At 36.9% G+C, this 22317-nt stretch overlaps 1 protein-coding gene across 6 annotated transcripts in view; it reads left to right on the forward strand.

Moving 5' to 3' along the window:
- The window catches only part of VPS50 (VPS50 subunit of EARP/GARPII complex), a 137900-nt gene that overhangs the window by 66841 nt on the left and 48742 nt on the right, over positions 1-22317 (forward strand). For 3 of the 6 annotated variants that reach the window (XR_007518518.1, XR_007518519.1, XM_049894748.1), the window contains exons 13-17: positions 4954-5086; positions 8012-8103; positions 16773-16867; positions 17189-17287; positions 22188-22278. Coding sequence is in view for 4 of the 6 variants with exons in the window: in XM_049894748.1 (XP_049750705.1) it covers positions 4954-5086; positions 8012-8103; positions 16773-16867; positions 17189-17287; positions 22188-22278 (510 nt within the window). In the remaining 2 variants the exon portion in view is untranslated. Of the gene's footprint in view, positions 1-4953; positions 5087-8011; positions 8104-16772; positions 16868-17188; positions 17288-19082; positions 21860-22187; positions 22279-22317 lie in introns of those variants that run through there. The other 3 variants (XM_049894751.1, XM_049894750.1, XM_049894752.1) reach the window with 3 other exon arrangements.

The raw sequence follows: 22317 nt of genomic DNA on the forward strand, positions 1-22317 counted from the left end.
TATGCCAGGAATGACAACTTGAAGAGGAATGGCATTACATTAATCATCAAAAGGAACATTTCAAGATCTATCTGAAGTACTACTCTGTCAGTGACAGAATGAGATCCATACGCCTACAAGAAAACCAGTTAATATAACTATTAGTCAAATTTACACACCAACCACTAAGCCCAAAGATGAAGAAAATGAAGATTTTTACCAACTTCTGCAGTCTAATTGAACATGCAATTAGGATGCATTAATGATTACTGGTGATTGGAATGCAAAAGTTGGAAACGAAGAAGAGGAATCCATAGTTGGAAAGTACAGCCTTGGTGATGGAAGTGATGCTGGAGATCACGTGATAAGAGTTTTGCAAGACCAATGACCTCTTCATTGCAAATACCTTTTTTCTCCAACATGAACAGCTCCTATACACGTAGACCTCACCAGATGGAACATACAGGAATCAAATCAACTACATCTGTGGAAAGAGATGATGGAAAAACTCAATATCATCATCACCAGGGTCTGACTGGGGAACAAACTATCAATTACTCATATGTAAGTTGAAGTTGAAGCTGAAGAAAATTAGAACAAGTCCATGAAAGCCGAAGTACGACCTTAAGTATATCCCACCTGAATTTAGAGACTTTCTCAAGAATAGATATGACATGTTGAACGTTAATGACTGAAGACCAGATGAGTTGTGGAGTGACACCAAAACGTCATACGAAGAAAGCAAGAGGTCATTAAAAAGACAGGAGAGAAAGAAAAGACCAAAATGGATGTCAGAAGAGACTCTGAAAGTTGTTCTTGAACATCGAGTAGCTAAAGCAAAAGGAAGCAATGATGAAGTAAAAGAGCTGAACGGAAGATTTCAAAAGGCTGCTCAAAAAGGCAGAGTAAAGTATTATAACAACATGTGCAAAGACCTAGAGATAGAAAACTAAAAGGGAAGGACATGCTTGGCATTTCTCAAGCTGAGGGAACTGAAGAAAAAATTCAAGCCTCAAATTGCAATATTGAAGGATTTTATGGGGAAAATGTTAAATGACACAAGAAGCATAAAAAGAAGATGGAAGGAATACACAGTGTCATCATACCAAAAAGAATTTGTCGACATTCAGTTATTTCAGGAGGTAGCATATGATCAGGAACCAATGGCACCGAAGGAAGAGGTCCAAGCTGCACGGAAGGAATTGTTGAAAAACAAGGCTCCAGGGATTGATAGAATACCAAGTGATTTGTTTAAACAGACTGATGCAGCGTTGGAAGTACTCAGTTATTTGTGCCAAGAAGTTTGGAAGACAGCTACCTAGCCAATCAACTGGTAGAGATCTGTATGTATGCCGGTTCCAAAGAAAGGTGATCCAACCAAATTGCAGAAATTATCAAACAATATCATTACTATCACAGGCAAGTAAAATTTTGCTAAAGTTCATTCAAAAGCAGCTGTAGCAGTATATTGACAGGGAACGGCCAGAAATTCAAGCTGGATTCAGAAGAGAGCATGAAACCAGGGATATCATTGCTGGTGTCAGATTGTTTCTCTCTGAAAGCAGAGAATACCAGAGAGATGTTTACCTGAGTTTTATTGACTATTCAAAGGCATTGGACTGTGTGGATCATAACAAATTATGGATAACATTGCAAAGAATGGGATTCAGGACACTTAATTGTGCTCATGAGGAACCTGTACATAGATCAAGAGGCAGTCTTTGGAACAGAACAAGGGGATAACCAAACAAACAAACAAACCCACTGCCATCAAGTCGATTCTGACTAATAGCGACCCTATAGGACAGGGTGGAACTGCCCCATAGTGTTTCCAAGGACACCTGGTGGATTTGAACTGCTGACCTTTTAGTTGGTAGCCGAAGCACTTAACCACTACGTCATCAGGGTTTCCTGCATGGTTTAAAGTCAAGAAAGGTGTGCGTCAGGGTTATCTCCTTTCACTACGCTTATTCAGTCTGTATGTTGAGCAGATAATCCCAGAAGCTCGACTGTGTGAAGAAGAATGGGATATCAGGATTGGAGGAAGACTCATTAACAACCTACAGTAGGCAGATGAGACAACCTTGCTTGCTGAAAGTGAAGGGGACTTGAAGCACTTACTGATGAAGATCAAGACCAAAACCTTCAGTATGGATAATACCTCAACATAAGGAAAACAAAAACCCTCACAACTGTACCAGTAAGTGACATCATGATAAATGGAGAAAATATTGAAGTTATCAAGGATTTCATTTTACTTGGATGTACATCAGTGCTCACGGAAGCAGCATTTAAGAAATCAAATGATGCATTGCATTGGGCAAACCTGCAAGAAGTCTCTAAAGTGCTGAAAAACAAAGAAGCCACTTTAAGGACTAAGGTGTGCCTGACCTAATCCATGGTGTTATCTGTTGCCTCATTTGCATTCGAAAGCTGCATAATGAATAAGAAAGACCGAAGAAGAATTGATGCCTTTGAATTATGGCGTTGGTGAAGAACATTGAATATACCACGGACTGCCAAAAGAACGAACAAATAAATCTGTCTTGGAAGAAGTACAGCCAGAACGGTCCGTAGAAGCAAGGATGGCAAGTATGTTTCTCATACTTTTGACATGTTATCAGGAGGGACCAGTCCCTGGAGAAGGACATCTTGCTTGGTAGAGGGTCAGCAAAAAAGAGGAACACCCTCAACAAGATGGATTGACACAGTGCCTGTAACAATGAGCTTAAGCATAACAGTTGTGAGGATGGTGCAGTACTGGGCAGTGTTTCGTTCTGTTGTACGTAGAGTTGCTGTGAGTTGCAACCTAATGACAATAACACTATTGTGTCATTTGCAGATAGAACTAGTTTTATTTCTTCCTTTCCTATTATTTTGCATCAAATTGTTTTCTCTTGGCTAATTGCATTGGCTAATACCTCTAGAACATTGGTAAATAGTAGGGGAGTTAGAGATCGTCCTTGCCTTGCTCTTGACCATAGTGGGCATGCTTTAGAGTTTCCTCATATTAAGAAAATATCCGTCTTTTGTTATTTTCTCATGAGTTTTTATTAGGAGTGGGTGTTGAATCTGTCAGAGTTTTATGTGTCTCATAGATAATCATTTGGTTTTTCTTCTTAAACCTAGTAAGCTGGTGAATTATATTAATAAATTTAGTAGGAGTGAATTATTTCAGTTTTCTTGGTATAAACCCCACTTGGGAAGTCTGAATTCAAGGCTTAACCACTTTATTTTTCACCTAGTTTAGTTTCAGATATTTGACATGCTTACATGAGAGGGTAGTAAATCATACAAATTATTGTTTTTACTAGTTACTAGATGAATGTTTTAATAATGAGATTAAAGGGAGAGGTCATTATGGGGAGAAAAAGCTTTTTGAAAGAAAGAGTACTTTTACCAACTGTATGGAAACCCTGGTGGCATAGTGGTTAAGTGCTACGGCTGCTAACCAAAGGGTCGGCAGTTCAAATCCACCAGGCACTCCTTGGAAACTCTATGGGCAGTTCTACTCTGTCCTATAGGGTTGCTGTGAGTCGAAATCGACTTGACAGCTCTGAGTTTGGTTTGGTTTTTGGTTAATGTCCTGAGCATCAGCCACACCATGGCTATATTTGCAGTAGCTTATTTCTACCAGCTGTTTCTACCAGCTGTTTATCTCAAAGGGCTTACACAAGAGTTTTAGCCTCCATATTGTAATGGCATGATTAGTTGTGGTGGATCGATCATAAACTGAAGACATGCTAGCAAATCCGAAAGTGTGGGGCAAATGCTACATCTTGAACAAATGGGCAGCATGCAAAATTAAGAGAGGCATCACTCTACCTGCTGAGAAAAGGGGAAGTGACAAACTGGTGGTTTTTTCAAAGAATAGAGGAGATGCTTATCCGTCGGGGAGAAGATTTGGGACTGCATATTGTTTCATAGCTATGTTTATGTAAAACATTATTTTAGAATGTTATTGTAAGATATAAACGTCTATCTTCAAATGATTTAAGGAATTTAGACATTGTCAAAGGTGTTTACTTAATTTGCATAAATGGAGTAATAATTGCATTGTAAAACCGACCTGCTTTTTTGCAAGGTGTGACTTGGGTCGAAGAGTGATGGTAAGTTCTGCTTGCATGCTTAGAAGCATATTTTTGAAAAATTATGTTTGGGCAATAGCTTAGCTTCATTAGTAAAAGATGTCTGCCTTGAGCATTATGCTGTTTTAAGAGCTATGATATGGGATTAAATTGACAACAGCAACTCAAAAGCTGAGGTCGAAACCTTAGGGGACAGTGAGTTTATGTTAATGGAGGAGGAACAACTCAGAAAAGGAGGATGAGAATGGTTGCATGTCTCAAAAATGTAATTAGTGTCACTGAATTGTACACATAGAAACTGTTGAATTGGTGTACGTTTTGCTGTGTATAGTCTCAATAACAAAAAAATACATAAAAAAATTTTAAAATATGGGAAGTTTACACTGCTGTTTGTGAGAACACTTGCTATTCACTAATTTTTGTTGACTTCTTAGTTTTGTGAATTTGATTTACAGAATATGGACTGATATTCCTAATAAATACTAAAAAACAATGTTGAAATGGGAATTACTTGAAAAAAAGATTCTTAATATTGCGTTTCCTCTTTAGATACGTCACTGAAAGACATTTCCTTAATTATCTCTAATCTGTAATGAATTCAAGTAATAATATAATACAGTGAATTCTCGTTATTTGTGTAGTTATGTTCTATAAAGCTCCTGGGAATACTGAATTAGGGAACCAGCTTTGTTCTACCTCAACTGGGAATTTTTCTACTTCTCTGCACATCTGTGAATGGCCGTGAAAGCATCAGAATATTTTAAGCTGATAGAAAGATTTTCAAATATGGAACCCGCAAATACTGAGAACCTACTGTATTTCATTTTGATTGATTTTAAGTCTTAAATGTAATAATTTGAAAGTTGGCTTTTCTCATTTTATTTAGCATGTCACACCAGACAGCTATATTCCATGCCTTGCTGACCTCTGCAAAGCATTGTGGGAAGTTATGCTTAGCTATTACAGAACTATGGAATGGCATGAAAAGCATGACAATGAGGATACTACTTCAACTTCTGGTAGGAAATTATTTTAAAAATTGAAATATACATATGCCACATCCCTTGAGTGAGGAGAAAAAAAAGGGGCAAGCATGACTGACGGATTTCATGGACGGTAGTGACCATAGGTTAAATGTTCACAGAAGAGAGTGATTCACATGCTATAAAGGCCCCATTACCTTTGGGGATTAATTGGACCAAAGGACTTTTCTAAGTAAAAGATGATACCAGTTCTCAGGGGTGCATTCCTGTTGGCCTTAGGACTAAATTATTGGGAAAGGACTGTTCTATTTATTTTAAAGGTATTTAGTTATAAACTAGATAAAACAGTGCTCTGTCCAAGTTTACTATAAAGCTAATGCTAAGTGTTCAATAATAAAAAATTAGTTTGCTAATTTTCAAGTTTTATTAATAAAACTAAATCTTAAGAATTAATAGTTATATTGGTATTTTTCTTCCTAAATATACAGTAAGACTTAAAATTTCATAAAAAATGATGGTGTTTTAAAATATTAATCTTTCAGTGGAAAATGCAAATTTAAATGTGTCAGCTAAATAATAATGGACAACTCTGAGAAATTACTGTGTTAACTAGACATTGTATGTAAGTTGCTTCATTTATATAATATCTATCTCAAGTGATATCCTTGAACAATAATAAAAAATAGCTAGGGTTAATTAGTAAAATACTTTCATAATAAATGATTTTATTAGCATATTGTTTAATCTGGGCAAAAATAAATGACACTGCACTTTTTTTATCAGGTACAATTTATTGTAATTATTTAGTCAAGCCTTTTAATTATCAATTCTGAAGTACTTGGTTTCTGTGGTTGGGCGAGTGGAGGGAACACCCAGATATTATTGTTTGATGAAATAGCAAATTTTGATAGTATAGAAGACCTAAGTTTAATCTTTGTTTTGATTCATAAGAAGCTCATAAACGTAGATAGCAAAAAATTAATAGTGGAGAATTCTATGAAAGGATTTTCATCCTTTTAGGATATTTTTGGGAAGTAGATGGGAGAAAATGGAGAGAAGTGATAGGTACTGAGCCAGGATTCCAGGCCAGCTTTTTGTCCTACCCCTATGCTCCCACCCTTCTACTGCTATTGTCCTTTGTAATTCAGGGAGTAGGGGCTTTGCAATCAGAGAGGCCTAACTTGAAGTTTTGACTGCCATTTACCAAAAGTGAAACTTGAAGATGTTATCTTTATAAACCTCAGTTTATTCCTTGAAACCAAAAACCAAACCAAACCCATTGCCTGTCGAGTCGATTCCAACTCATAGTGACCCTATAGGACAGAGTAGAACTGCCCCGTAGAGTTTCCAAGTAGTGCCTGGTGGATTCGAACTGCCGACCTTTTGGTTAGCAGCCATACCACTTAACCACTATGCCACCAGTAGGGTGAAAAACAAAACAAAGGAACACTTGACTCAAGTATAGCTCTCATACTACTAATGCTTATCTTTTCCTTTATTGAATCCTGTTTATGTTATCTTAAAGGCCTAAGCCTTTCTTTTCAGGTTAGCTTATCTTCAGAATGTCCTGTTAAGCTGTATATAGCTTTTCTGTTTGTTATGAAAGGGAAAAATTATCTCTGCCTGGTTTTTTGTTTGTTTTCAATTTAATGCTTTTATTTTGAAAGAGTTCTAAGATGCACAAGAAGCTGCAAAAGCAGTAGTTTGCATGTACTCTTTATGTCACATCTCACATAACCACTGAATATGATCAAAATCAAGAAACTGACACTAGTATAATGTTATGAACTCAAATACAGACCTTATTTGGGTTTTACCAGTTTCTACATGTGTGTGCGCGCGTGTGTGTGTGTTTGTGTGTGTGCGTGTGTGTGTAGTTCTATGAAAGTTTATTGCATGTATAGATTCATGTAACATTTAGGACACAGGACTGTTCGAGCATTGCAAACAATTCTCTTGTGTTACTCCTTAATAGTCACACACTTCTTCCAGCCCTAATTCCTCACAACCACTGATCCATCACTATAATCGTATCACTTTGAGAATGTTATATAACTGGAGTCGTACTGTGCATGTAACCTTTCAGGGTTGACTTTTTTCACTCATCATAATGCCCTGAGATCCACCCAAGTTTTGTGTTATCGGTAGTTCACTTCTTTTTATTGCTGGGTTGTGTTCTGTGGTGTGGATGTAGTATACTTTGTTTAACCTTTTACACATTGAAGGACTTTTGGGTTGTTTCCAGTTTTTGGCTATTACAAATGAAAGTGTTATGAACATTCATGTACAAGTTTTGTATGAATATAAGTTTTAGTTTTTCTAGGGTTTTTTTTTTTTTTTTTTAGGGTTAGTGTACCTTCCTCTGTTTTCGAAACCTTCTTTGACACCACAGGAGTAGAAGAGGAAAAACAAAACAAAAATTACAGAAGAGCATTTGCAATAAGCAGCAGAAAAGGCTTCATGCCTCTTTCTCACACATTATTTGTTGTGCTAAGTCAGCATTACTTTATATTTTTCCTTTTGAGAAAAATCACCTTTTCCATCTGCTTTCTTTGGAAGTTATTTGTAGATTTTGGTAACATACTCACTTTAGAAAGCTATAGAAACCAACTTTGATTCACAGACTACATCGGATACATAATTTGAAGCTACTAAAGCCAACATTGTATTAGAACACATAGAATTTTGAACAGACTTTATTGTACTTAGTCATCAGGTGGCTTCTGTCTAAAGACAAATGCCATTTTAGTATAGATTTAACTTAATATTTGTTTCATATAATGCTAGTGAAACTAATTATTCCCTTTTCTTCAGAAAAGATAAACTATGTATTATTGTGTAAATACTGAACTTATTTTCTTTGTCTTGCATAGGCTCACGATATATGAGAGTCCAAATTGAAATTATTTGGAAAACAAAAGCATTTTTGAATAAATCTAAAAATATATCTTTTATTTTCAGAAGGAAGCAATGTGATAGGTACTGAAGAAACTAATTTTGATCGTGGCTACGTGAAAAAGAAATTAGAACATGGGCTTACACGAATATGGCAGGTTTGGTTTTCTTTTTAAATTATTTCTCACTAAAGCAGTAGAAACCTTCATATCAAAGTTGTTTTAGAAATTCAGTTTTCAAATTTTCTGTTATCTTTGTATTCTTTGTATATTTAATCACGTTTGTTTTTCTTTGGTACGAGTCTGTCATTTAATTAAATGTCTGTAATTCCATTGGCAATTATATTTGATTTTAAATGCTAGTTGTTGTCAGGTTGGTTTCAACTCATAGCGACCCTGCCTACAACAGAACGAAACACTGCCCAGTCCTGTGCCATCCTCACAATCATTGTTTTGCTTGAGTAGAAAGTCTTAATCTGAAAATATCCGTATATTTTGTGATTACATTTTTGCCTTTAGTGTACTACCATATATATGATTTCCTAAAGAAATTGCTTTCTTACTGAGTGTTATATTTGTTTTTATTTCATTTATTTGTATTTTCTTAATTTTTTTTTCCTCTTAATTTTGGCGGAGGGGGAGAACCCTGTTGCCATGGAGTCAATTCCAACTCACAGCTACCCTGTAGGACAGAGTAGAACTACTCCATAGGGTTTCCAAGGAGTAGTTGGTGGATTCGAACTGCAGACTTTTTGGGTATCGGCAAACTCTGAAACCCTGGTGGTGTAGCAGTTAAGAGCTATGGCTGTTAACCAAAAGGTCCGCAGTTCAGATCCACCAGGTGCTCCCTGGAAACTCTGTGGGGGCCATTGTACTCTGTCCTGTAGACTTGCTATGAGTCAGAATCGACTCGACGCCACCAGGGCTCCGATTTTAGGAAAGGGACCACTGAATAGTTGACGTGCTTGGGTTAGATTCTAGTATAAAATGAAGAAATTTTTTTCTAAATCAAAGATCTTTGTGCTTTGAAGTAATCTTAGTTTTTGGAAAAATGTGTTTTCTTAAGTTTTTTTTTTTTTTTTTGTAGTTTAGTAGCTCAGTTGTTTTCAGATAATTAAATTTTTCATACTTTGTAGTTTAAAGTGTGATTTTTTTAAAAAGCAACTGTTTTTTAGTTCTTTTTGGGACTTCGAAGCTTAGAAGACTATAAATTCTCTGACCATGCTATGGTTTTTGTTGAATCTATTCCGACTCATAGCAGTCCTATAGGACAGGGAATAACTTCCCCATAGGGTTTTCAAGCCTGGTGCAGTGGTTAAAGCACTCAGCTGCCAACCAAAAGGTCAGTGGTTCCAACCAACCAGTTGTTTCATGGGAGAAAGGTATGGCAGTTTGCTTCTGTAAAGATTTACAGCTTTGGAAACCCTATGGGGCAGCTCTGCTCTGTCCTGTAGGGTCGTGGTGAGTCAGAATCGACTTGATGGCAGTGGGTTTTTTTTTTTGGTTAATCTTTGTGAAAGCAGACTGCCTCATCTTTTTCCCACAGAACGACTGGTGGATTCAAACCACCCACCTGTTGGTTAGCAGCTGAGCACTTAACCACTGTGACACCAGGGCTCTTTGGTCTCCTACCAAAAACCAAAACCAAACCTGTTGCTGTTGAGTTGATTCTGACCCATAGCAACTCTACAGGACAGAGCAGAACTGCCCCATATGGTTTCCAAGGAGCGCCTGGTGGATTCAAACTGCCTATCTTTTGGTTAGCAGCTGTAGCTCTTAACCACTACGCCACCAGGGTTTCTTTGGTCTCCTAATAGACTCTAATTGCATTTAGTTTAAATAGTAGAATCCATAGTTGAATTTCTGGTAATTCGAAGTACTTTGAAATAATTGACTTCACGCTTTATATAGCTAGTTGCCATTTCGTCTGGCAACTTCGTGGCATTCCTGACGTAGGAAAATCTGTTAAATATAAAGTTTAGTAAAAATATTCTCAGTTAAACAGGTAGTTATTTTAATGGAGATCAGCACACTTTTCAGTATTGTTATGTGGTGCTCTAGGTTTCAAGTTTTAGCAAATCTTCCTCTCTACCATTCTGTATTCCGTTCACATCCTCAACCCAACCAGTTCCACAACTGGATTTTGGATGCTTTAGGAATTCATTGTGTGCTTGTGAAATTGAAATTACAAGGCTCATCTGCAATTCAAAAGAGTAGAACCTTTGAAAAACAAATGTTTTTTGATAATGCATTTAGCAGGCAAAAGCCGACCTGAATTGAATTCATTTGGCAGCAAGATTTATTTATCCTACTTAAAGTGAACATTCATATTTTGCAGAAATACTGTGTTTGATTTTGGGATACTTCCTAGAACCCACAGGGGACTGTTATATGATACATAGTATACCTACCGTCCTCCACGTGTCTGTCACTTTGTTGTACTGTGGGAGCTTGTGTGTTGCTGTGATGCTGGAAGCTATGCCACTGGTATTCAGATACCAGCAGGGTCACCCATGGAGGACAGGTTTCAGCTGAGCTTCCAGACTAAGACAGACTAGGAAGAAGGACCCAGCAGTCTACTTCTGAAAAGCATTAGCCAGTGAAAACCTTATGAATAGCAGCAGAACATTGTCTGATGTAGTGCTGGAAGATAAGCCCCCCAGTTTGGAAGGCACTCAACAAGATGACTGGGGAAGAGCTGCCTCCTCAAAGTAGAGTCGACCTTAATGATGCGGATGGAGTAAAGCTTTCGGGACTTTCATTTGCTGGTGTGGCACTACTCAAAATGAGAAGAAACAGCTGCAAACATCCATTAATAATCAGAACCTGGGATGTACGAAGTATGAATCTAGGAAAATTGGAAATCGTCAAAATGAAATGGAATGCATAAACATCAATATCCTAGGCATTAGTGAGCTGAAATGGACTGGTATTGGCCATTTTGAATCAGGCAATCATATAGTCTCCTGTGCTGTGAATGAGAACACGAAGAGGAATGGTATTGCATTCATCGTCAAAAAGAACGTTTCAAGATCTATCCTGAAATACAACGCTGTCAGTGATGGGATAATATCCATACGCCTACAAGGAAGACCAGTTAATATGACTATTATTCAAATTTACGCACCAACCACTAGGGCCAAAGATGAAGAAATAGAAGATTTTTATCAGCTGCTGCAGTCTGAAATTGATTGAACATGCAATCAAGACCCACTGATAATTACTGGCGATTGGAATGTGAAAGTTGGAAACAAAGAAGGACCAGTAGTTGGAAAATATGGCCTTGGTGATAGAAACAGTGCTGCAGATCGAATGATAGAATTTTGCAAGACCAGCGACTTCTTCATTGCAAACACCATCTTTCACCAACATAAACGGTGGCTGTATACATGGCCCTCACCAGATGGAACAAACAGAAATCAGATTGACTACATCTGTGGAAAGAGACGATGGAAAAGCTCAATATCATCAGTCAGAATAAGGCCAGGGGACGACTGTGAAACAGACCATCAATTGCTCATATGTAAGTTCAAGCTGAAACTGAAGAAAATCAGAGCAAGTCCACGAGAGCCAAAATATGACCTTGAGTATATCCCACCTGAATTTAGAGACCATCTCAAGAATAGTTTTGATGCATTGAACACTAGTGACCACAGACAAGGCGAGTTGTGGAATGACATAAAGGACATCATCCATGAAGAAAGCAAGAGGTCACTGAAAAGACAGGAAAGAAAGAAAAGATCAAGATGGATGTCAGAGGGGACTCTGAAACTTGTTCTTGAGCATCGAGCACCTAAAGCAAAAGGAAGAATTCGTGAAGTAAAAGAACTGAACAGAAGATTTCAAAGGGCCTCTTGAGAAAACAGTAAAGCATTATAATGACGTGTGCAAAGAGCTGGAGATGGAAAACCAAAAGGGAAGTACACGCTCGGCGTTTCTCAAGCTGAAAGAACTGAAGAAAAAATTCAAACCTCGAGTTGCAATAGTGAAGGATTCCGTGGGGAAAATATTAAATGACGCAGGAATCATCAAAGGAAGATGGAAGGAATACACTGATTCATTATACCAAAAAGAATTAGTCGATAGTCAGCCATTTCAAGAGGTGGCATATGATCAGGAACTGATGGTACTGAAGGAAGAAGTCCAAGCTGCTCTGAAGGCATTGGTGAAAAACAAGGCTCTAGGAATTCATGGAATATCAATTGAGATTTTCAACAAACAGATGCAGCACTGGAGGTGCTCACTCATCTATGCCAAGAAATATGGAAGACAGCTTCCTGGCCAACTGACTGGAAGAGATCCACATTTATGCCTATTTCCAAGAAAGGTGATCCAACCGAATGTGGAAATTATAGAACAATATCTTTAATATCACATGGAAGCAAAATTTTGCTGAAGAACATTCAAAAACGGCTGCAGCAGTATGTCAACAGGGAACTGCTAGGAATTCAGGCCGGTTTCAGAGGAGAACGTGGAACCAGGGATATCATTGCTGATGTCAGATGGATCCTGGCTGAAAGCAGAGAATACCAGAAGGATGTTTACCTGTGTTTTATTGACTATGCAAAGGCATTCGACTGTGCGGATCATAACAAACTATGGATAACACTGAAGAATGGGAATTCCAGAACACTTAATCGTGCTCATGAGGAACTTTTACATGGATCAGGAGGCAGTTGTTCGGACAGAACAAGGGGATACTGATTGGTTTAAAGTCAGGAAGGGTGTTCGTCAGGGTTGTATTCTTTCACCATACCTATTTAGTCTGTATACTGAACAAATAATCCAAGAAGTTGGACTATATGAAGAGGAACGGGGCATCAGGATTGGAGGAAGACTCATTAACAACCTGCGTTATTCAGATGACACAACCTTGCTTGCTGAAAGTGAAGAAGACTTGAGGCACTTACTAATGAAGATCAAAGACCACAGCCTTCAGTATGGATTACACCTCCACATAAAGAAAACAAAAATCCTCACAACTGGAGCAATGAGCAACATCATGATAAACGGAGAAAAGATTGAAGTTGTCAAGGATTTCATTTTACTTGGATCCACAAGCAACAGCTGTGGAAGCAGCAGTCAAGAACTCAAAAGACGCGTTGCATTGGGCAAATCTGCTGCAAAGGACCTCTTCAAAGTGTTGAAGAGCAAAGATGTCGCCCTGAAGACTAAGGTGCGCCTGACCCAAGCTGTGGTATTTTCAATCCCATCATATGCATGTGAAAGCTGGACAATGAATAAGGAAGACCGAAGAAGAGTTGACGCCTTTGAATTGTGGTGTTGGCGAAGAATATTGAATATACCGTGGACTGCCAAAAGAACAAACAAACCTGTCTTGGAAGAAGTGCGGCCAGAATGCTCCTTAGAGGCAAGGATGGCGAGACTGCATCTTACATACATTGGACATGTTGTCATGAGGGATCAGTCCCTGGAGAAGGACACCATGCTTGCCCAGTACAGGGTTAGCAGAAAAGAGGAAGACCCTCAACAAGGTGAATTGACACGGTGGCTGCAACAGTGACCTCAAACATAACGATGATTGTAAGGATGGTGCAGGGCCGGGCAGTGTTCCGTTCTGTTGTGCATAGGGTCGCTATGAGTCGGAACTGAATCGAGGGCACCTAACAACAACAACAACATACCTACCATATTATCTTTCTAACATCTGAAATCCAAAATTTTGAAACATTTTTGGCTCAAGATAGATTCAGATGAAGCGGTGAACAAAGTTAAAAGCTGCAATAAAGGCAAAAAATTTACCTGTATAAAACAGGGTTGATTAAGTTAAAGAGAAATCATACCAGATGGAATAAAAAAATGCGGAGCACCAAAAAGGGTAAATATGTAAGTCCTTTTAGTTTGTTTGCTTCAAACTTGCAGAAAAATTGCAAGAATAGTACAAAGAACTTCCATATTGCCTTCACTGAGTGCTGTGGATTGTATTCTGTCCCCCAAAATATGTGTTGTAAATTCTGACCTCTGAGCCATTTGGGAATGGCTTGTCTTTGTTATGTTAATGAGACAGAATTAGTGTAGGGTGTATCTTGAGTCAATCTGTTACAAGTTATAAAAAACCTGTTGCCATGGAGTCGACTATGACATAGCAACCCTATAGGACAGAGTAGAACTGCCCCATAGGGTTTTCAAGGAGTGGCTAGTAAATTTGAACTGCCAACCTTTTGGTTTGCAGCCAAATGCTTAACCACTGCATCACCAGGGCACCACAAGATATAAAAAAGAACAGTTTAAACTAGCAGGAATGAGGGAAGACAGATGACAAGCCACATGAAAGCCAGGATTAGGAGCTCAGAAGAGACAAGGATCTTCCCCCAGAGCTCACAGAGAGAGAAAGCCTGTCCCTAGAGCTGCCACTCTGAATTCAGACATCTAGCTTCCTAAAGTGTGAGGAAGTAAATTCCTGTTAAAGCCACCTACTTGTGGTATTTTTGTTATAGCAGCACTAGATAATTAAGGTACTGAGAGACCCACTGAAGTTTCTCCAACAGTCTCAGAAATGTTCTTTATATTTATAGCAAAAGGATCCAGTTTAGGCTCAAACGCTGAACTTAGCTGTCATGTCCTTTCCATTCCCTTTTGTCTAGAAGGCTTCCTCAGGTCTTCCATAACCTTCATTACCTTGATATGTTCGAAGATTACAGCCTAGTCATTTTGTAGAATGCCTCTGAATTTGAATTTGTCTGGTGTGTTCTTATGATTAGTTTGAGATCATACATTTTTAAAACCAGTGTTAGAATCGATGCTGTGTTCCCTCATCATCCCATTGAGTGGTACCTGCTTTCATTTTGTCCCATCACTAGTGATGTTATCTTGGATGACTTGAGTAAGGTGCCTTCATGCTAAAGTTGCTCTTTTGTCTTTTGTGATGAATAAGTATTTCGTGAGAAGATGCATCCCCACAAGTACCTCTTTTCCACCGATTAGTTTTAGCCTATACTGATATTTCTTACTTGAACTTTTTTTTACTCTCATGATTGCCAGTATTTTACTATGATGTTTTCTAATTCTCATTTCTTCACCATTTGTTGGCATTCTACTTCTACCCACTAGTTTTGCCATCTGTTGATGTTTCTTGCTTGAATTCTTTTTTATTTTCATGGTTGCCAAGTCGTGATTTCTCTAATTATTATTCCTTCAACATTTTATTAGTTGGCATTCTACTCTAGGGAAGAGCTTTTTATTCTCTCCACTTATATATTCATTTATTTACTTATATTAGTTCATACTCTATACATGAGGGTGTGTGTGTGTGGATGTATGTGGTGTGTGGGGGGGGTTATCCATTATATAATTTGTTTCTATCATAATTTATTTTAATGGGCATATTGTCCCAGATTTGGCCACATGGAGCCCTCTTCAAGCTAGCTTTTGTGTCCTCCTGACATGTCTCCACATTCTTTGAAGACTTCTTTACTTGCTTACATAATAGGATGTTCCATACTCATCCTGTATCTCCTGTGCTAGCTCTGGGTCCTTTTAGTAATGAAGAGTTTAGAAACCAAGCTCTGCACTTCAGTTAGGTGTCTTCGTTGGTACTGGGAGTCACAAATTTCAGGCCCTTTCAGTGGGCAGAACTAGAAAATATATGTATGTACGTACATATACACAACTTGACTGATGGATTTTTCCATTAGACTGTTAAGTTCTTTGAGGACTCAGAGGTTAGCATATCCTGTGCACATGGGAGTGCTTAGGGAAGGGGTCATTCAGGCATTTATTAGTTTACATGCCTGTGACACTATAATCTTTAATAAAATAAGATTCCATACCAATTTTAAAAAGAGTTCCATCTTTGAATTAAAAGTGAATGTATGACAATTTTTAGACATTTATTAATAAGTTATAAAGATGGATGATGGTAAATGACTGAAAAGCATGCAAAGATGTTTAGCTTTTCATTAAAAGTAAACCCAAAACCATAATCACCTTAGGTTTTGATAGGAAAAATTTTTAGAATACTGTGGCAAATTTTCTGTTCATCTTGACTCAAACAGAATCTTTAAGAAGAAAGTCTTTATTTTTAAAACAAGATGTTTACATTCTAGGTTACAGGGCTGTTATTTTTTTTAATATCCTAGCTTTAAGAAATTTTTGAACAATGGTCATTTGTGAATCTCCTGTGAATATTGTGTATTGATACCTCTTTTGAAATTAAAGAATACTTGTTTTTATTTACTATAAATGATATTTGAGGATTTAAAATACATAGAATAGTGTAAAGAGGAAAATAAGAATGAACTATCATTTCTAATGTCTATAAATAACCATTATTAACACTTTGATGTATTTTTCTATTTTTTCCCTGCATCTTCTTTTAAATGTAACTGAAATGTACTTTTTTTTTTTTTTTTACTTAATATCTGTAATATTTTCACTTGCCAGTGAAATTTCTTTATATATGGAATTTTTTGGGGGGGGGTTACTATGTTTTTGATATACACATGGTTAAGATTTTTTGAGTCAAATTTATTGACTTGTCCTTTTGTAAGTTCTTATATTCTTGGAAAACAGACCTGGCGATCTGTTTCTGAAAGGTTGGAACCTTGGAAACCCTATAGAGCACAGCTCTATACTGACCCACCACAGGGTTGCCATGAGTCGGAATCGACTTGATGGCAACCAACAACAACAACAGCATATCACCTTTAAGGATGTTAGCTGTAAGCCGAACTATGTATATACATATATATATATATCAACTTAAGAATATATTCCTTTCTTATTTTAATGTGCAGCTATAGAGTAAATGGCTCTGAGAACTTATTTTCTATTTTTGTGTTTACTTGAAATATCTTTTTATCTTACAGGATGTTCAACTAAAAGTAAAAACCTACTTGCTTGGAACTGACTTGTCTATATTCAAATATGATGATTTCATCTTTGTCTTGGACATAATCAGCAGGTAATGTTTGAGTTGTTACTTGTCTTATTCTTTGGGTTGATTTATTTAGCAATGAAAATCAAAGAAATCATGAGTCAGTAAGTTATGTGTAACTTCTTCATGGAAATGGGGATATATGTAGATTCATAATTCCTACTGTGTTTTAATATTTCTTCTCTTCAACTGTTTGTAAGCCATATTGGATTTGACATCTTTAAAATTTCCTCAAAGACTGAAATTTCTATGATTTGTTTTTTTTTTTTTTAAATGTGGACTTTATTTGTCTTTAATGATTCTGAAATTTACACAAACTTTATTCTAAGATAAACTTTATCGAACTAGGTTGATGCAAGTTGGAGAAGAATTTTGTGGTAGCAAGTCTGAAGTTTTACAAGAGTCTATTAGAAAACAAAGTGTCAATTATTTCAAAAACTACCATAGGTAAGAACGCTAATAAAATATGAATGAATTTATTTAGATAAATGTTTAATCTTATAGCATTAATTAGTTTAAAGCAGTTACTTCTAAATTGTAATGAATGTGCTCTTTGTAGCTCTTTTTAAGATGGTTAAGGAATTTCACCAAAAGTATCTTAAGATTTTCTCATTATTCCCTCATTGTTGATCTTAATATATTCTTTGTCTTGAAGGGCTCAAAATATTGAGCTGATTTCTTTGTGGGTGAAAGTTGATTTTTGCATAAGTGGTCACAAAGAATTTGGCCAGTCCTTTATGCCTTCATATGTGGTCTGTGCTATAAGGAGGTTAAATCAGTAGAGACAGCATACAGTGAGAGGGTGTTTGAAAGCACCTGACTTTTAGGTAGTAAAAGGTCTTCTAGAGAGGACACATGATATTCAGAATCTAGCAACAAAGCCAAGATTGTGGACTAAAGTGCTTCCCAAAAATAGTTTCAGCAATTTAAAAGAAGGTATCTATAGATCTACAGATATTGAGCAGATAATATTAGATGATATGAACAACTTTGGAAACCCTGGTGGCGTAGGGGTTAAGTGCTATGGCTGCTAACCAAGAGGTCGGCAGTTTGAATCCGCCAGGCCCTCTTCGGAAACTATGGGGCAGTTCTACTGTGTCCTGTAGGGTTGCTGTGGGTCAAAATCGACTGGACAGCAGTGGGTTCAGTTTGTTTTTTTTGGTTATGAACAACTTTATACTAATAAATTTGACAATTTAGATGAAATGAACAAATTTCTTGTAAAGCCAAACTTAATAAACTGATAATATAGAGAACTTGAATACTTCTGTGTCTTTCAAAGAAATCAAATTTGTACTTCAAAATATTTTTACAAACAAATCTCCAGGACCACTGGTGTCATTGGTAAGTTCCACCAAACATTGAAGGAAGAAATAATACCAGCTGAAACTCTTTCAGAGAATAGAGAAAGAGGAATGCTTTACAAGTTATTTTATTGAGGCCAGCATAACCCTGATACCAAAACATAACAACGACATTACAAGAAAGGAAAATCACAAACAAGTATCTCATAAGAACATAGTGCAAAAATCCTAAACAAAATATTGGCAAGTTAACTCCAAGGATATCTAAAAATGATAATATATCATGAAGAGTTAGGGTTTTTTGCAAAAGAGCAAAGCTGGCTAAACAGTAAAAAATGAATAAATTTAATTTACCAACCAACAATACAGGAAAAATAACCGTGATGATCGTGTTAGTAGATGAAGAAAAAATGTTGATAAGAAATTTCACCCTGGTTCATGTTTTAAAAAAACCATGTCTTTCAATCTCTTACCGTATGTTTAAAGTATACCTTTTATAACTGCAAGAAGTTTTGTTGTTGTTTCTTTAGATTCAGTCAATTTTTGTGTTTTGATTGAACTGTTCTTTCCATATACATTTAATGTATGTATTGGTATGTTGTTGGTTGGTAGGTGTAGTTGAGTCGACTCCGACTCATAGAGACTGAGTAAGACAGAGTAGAACTGCCCCATAGAGTTTTCCATGGAGCGGCTGGTGGATTCGTACCGCTGACCTTTTGCTTAGCGGCTGTGCTCTTAACCACTGTGCCACCAGATCTCCATTTATTGGTATAGTTGAGTTTAAGTCTACCATATTGTTGTTTGATTTCTAAAAGTCCTGTCTTTTTTTTTTTTTTTTAACTTATTTTTCTCTTTCTGGTTTCTTTGGATTGATCAAGTATATTTTGATACCATATTTTTTTCTCTTTGGTTATCTTTTCATTTATATATTCTTGTAGTGGTTACCATCAGCATTCCTATATGCATTCCAGCTCTATTATAGTCTACCTTAGGTCATGTACTTCCAGAATACACTTGGCCCTCCATATCCACAAGTTCTGCATCTGTGGATTCAACCAACCATGGATGGAAAATATTAAGAAAAAAGAAGTTTCAAAAAAGCAAAACTTGAATTTGCTGCTCATCAAGCGCTATGCTGAATCCACAGGAATGAAATGATGTGTAGGTATACCCTGCCGTAGCCTACCACCATTTCACAGATCCCCAGCCTCTCTCCAGCTCTTTGTTGTTTGAGTATTGTTTACTGCGAGTCTCCTCCAGTATTCCCTGAATGATACTGTATAACAACTATTTATATAGCATTTACATTGTACTAGGTATTATAATTAATCTAGAGATGATTTAACGTATATGGGAGGATGTGTGTAGATTGTATGCAAATACTATACCAGTATATATGAGACTTGAAGATAACATGGATTTTGGTATCCAAAGGGGTTCCTGGAACCCATCCCCTGCTGATGCTGTAATGCATTAACTGCATTTACCTTCTCTCACCCTTTTTTGCTGTTGTTATCATAAACTTTTATTTTATATATCACTTTCTATACATTATATATTGTATATATAATGTTATAAAACCAAAAAACCAAACCCACTGCCGTCGAGTCAATTCCGACTCATAGCGACCCTATAGAACAGAGTAGAACTGTGCTGTAGAGTTTCCAAGGAGCGCCTGGCAGATTTGAACTGCTGACCTTTTGGTTAGCAGCCATAGCACTTAACCAGTACGCCACCAGGGTTTCCATATATAACATTGTGTATAAATATTATATTTGTGTTTTTTTATACTTAGGGTTGATTGAGCTTCTTCAGTCTGTGAGTTGGTATTTTTTATTACTGTATTAGTTTTATATTACTGTGTAATAAAGTACCATGAACTTAACAGCTTGACAAAACACCCATTTACTATCTCAAAGTTGTGTAGATAGAAGTCCGTGGACTTGTCTAGGTTCTTAGCTTAGGGTCTTAGTTATCTAGTGCTGTTACAACAGAAATACCACAAGTGGATGGCATTAACAAAGAAATTTATTCTCTCACAGCCAAGGAGGCTAGAAATCCGAATTCAGGGTGCCAGCTCCAGGGGAAGGCTTTCTTTCTCTGTCGGCTCTGGGGGAAATGTCCTTGTCATCAATCTTACCCAGTCAAGGAGCTTCTCAGCACAGGGAACCCTGGGTTCAAAGGACATGCTTTTCTCCTGGCTCTTGTTTGTTGGTGGTATAAGGTCCCCATGTCTTTCTGCTCCATTCTTTCTTTTATATCTCAAAAGAGATTGACTTAAAACACAACCTAATCTTGTAGATTGAGTTCTGCCTCATTAATGTAACTGCCGCTAATCAATGAGATGGATCAACCACAGTGGCTTAACCACTGCGCCCCCAGGGCTCCCTTTGCTATATAAAGCCAAACTATTGCCAATGAGTTGATTCCAACTCATAGTGACCCTATAGGACAGTGTAGAACTTCCCATAGGGTTTCTAAGGAGTGGCTGGTGAATTTGAACTGCTGACTTTTTGGTTAGCAGCTGGGCTCTTAGGTGTGATAAACCAAAAAACCAAACCCAGTGCCATCGAGTCGATTCCGACTCATAGCGACCCTATAGGACAGAGTAGAACTGCCCTGCAGAGTTTCCAAGGAGCGCCTGGTGGATTTGAACTGCCAGACCTTTGGTTAGCAGCCTTAACACTTAACCACTGTGCAACCAGGGTTTCCAAATACCTAATCATATTAATAGGCCTGGAGGTTAACAAAACCCATATTAATAGTCCTGGAGATTAGGATGGGAAATGGTGGGAGTAGAATTCTAGAATCCTGCCTACCAGTCTTTTTTTTTTTTTTTAATAATAGCTTTATTGATATATAATTCACCTGCCGTAAAGTCTACCCTTTAAGTATACAATTAAAAAACTACCATCATTGCTGTCTAATTTTATAGAGTTTTATCACCCCAGAAAGAACCACATACCTATTAACAGTCATTCCTCCTCCCCTCTATCCCACAGCCCTGGGCAATCACTTATCTACTTTTTATCTCTTGGATTTGCCTATTCTGGACACTTCATATAAATGGAATCATAGGTGGCCTTTTGTGTATAGCTTTCGCTTAGCATAATGTTTTCAAAATTCATCCATGTTGTAGCACATGTATGGAACTTTATTCTATTTTATGGCCAAACAATCTTTCATCGTATAAATATGCCACATTTTATTTATCCCTTCATCAGTTTAAGTATATTTGGGTTCTTCTACTTTTCAGCTATCAAGTTCCAATTTGAGGTATTGTATTTTTCAGCTCAGAATGTCTGTTCTTTTGTTGTTTTTATGATATAGTTCTTTGAAATTCTTCATCTTTCTATCCTTTTGTATGCCTTTTTCTCTGTTTCATTTAACTTATTTATAATAGTTAATGTCCTTGTCTGTGTGTTCCAATACTTGGAGCAGCTCCTGCTTTTCACAGATTCATCCATTTATTTTCTCTTTATTTTAGAACCTGTGGATTTAAATAAAGAATCTAGATTTTGTTTTGCCAGGTATATAAGAGCCATACCTGCTAATTCAATTCATAAATTCTGCATGTTGATAGGCAATGAGCTAAACGTATTTTGAGAGTGATAATCATATTGATGATTGTGGCTTAGAAGGTATAGATGATTTGTGCTGTTTAGCATAAAGTATTAGTATTTATGATCTCATATAATTTGTAAATTACTTCTCTGTTAGCTAAGGATATTTTAAATATATGAGTTGATGTCAAGCTTTAGTCTAATCTCTTATTAAAAATGTTATTTCCTAGATACTATTTTTTGAATGTAGTAAAAGTATTTTGAGTTTAGGAAATATTTCAGGAAGTTTTTCTCTTAAGAATAGCACGTTTTTAACAAGTTAAATATTTGTGTTTACTGTGTTAATCTGAAGTGTTCCTGAAGCCGATTATGATCATGATGATAACCTTATAATTGTTTATCTTGTATTTCCTCGTTTTTTGTGTGCAGCGCATTTTTCTTTTCTTCTTAATTTTGATGTGTTCCATTTCCTCTTTTAAGAACACGACTTGATGAACTGAGAATGTTCCTAGAGAATGAGACCTGGGAGCTTTGTCCTGTTAAGTCAAATTTCAGCATCTTGCAACTTCATGTAAGTGTTTCTTAAAAAGAAGGAAATCTCTTAGGCTTT

Source organism: Elephas maximus, chromosome 8 (assembly GCF_024166365.1).
Source record: "Elephas maximus indicus isolate mEleMax1 chromosome 8, mEleMax1 primary haplotype, whole genome shotgun sequence".
Classification (NCBI taxonomy): domain Eukaryota; kingdom Metazoa; phylum Chordata; class Mammalia; order Proboscidea; family Elephantidae; genus Elephas; species Elephas maximus.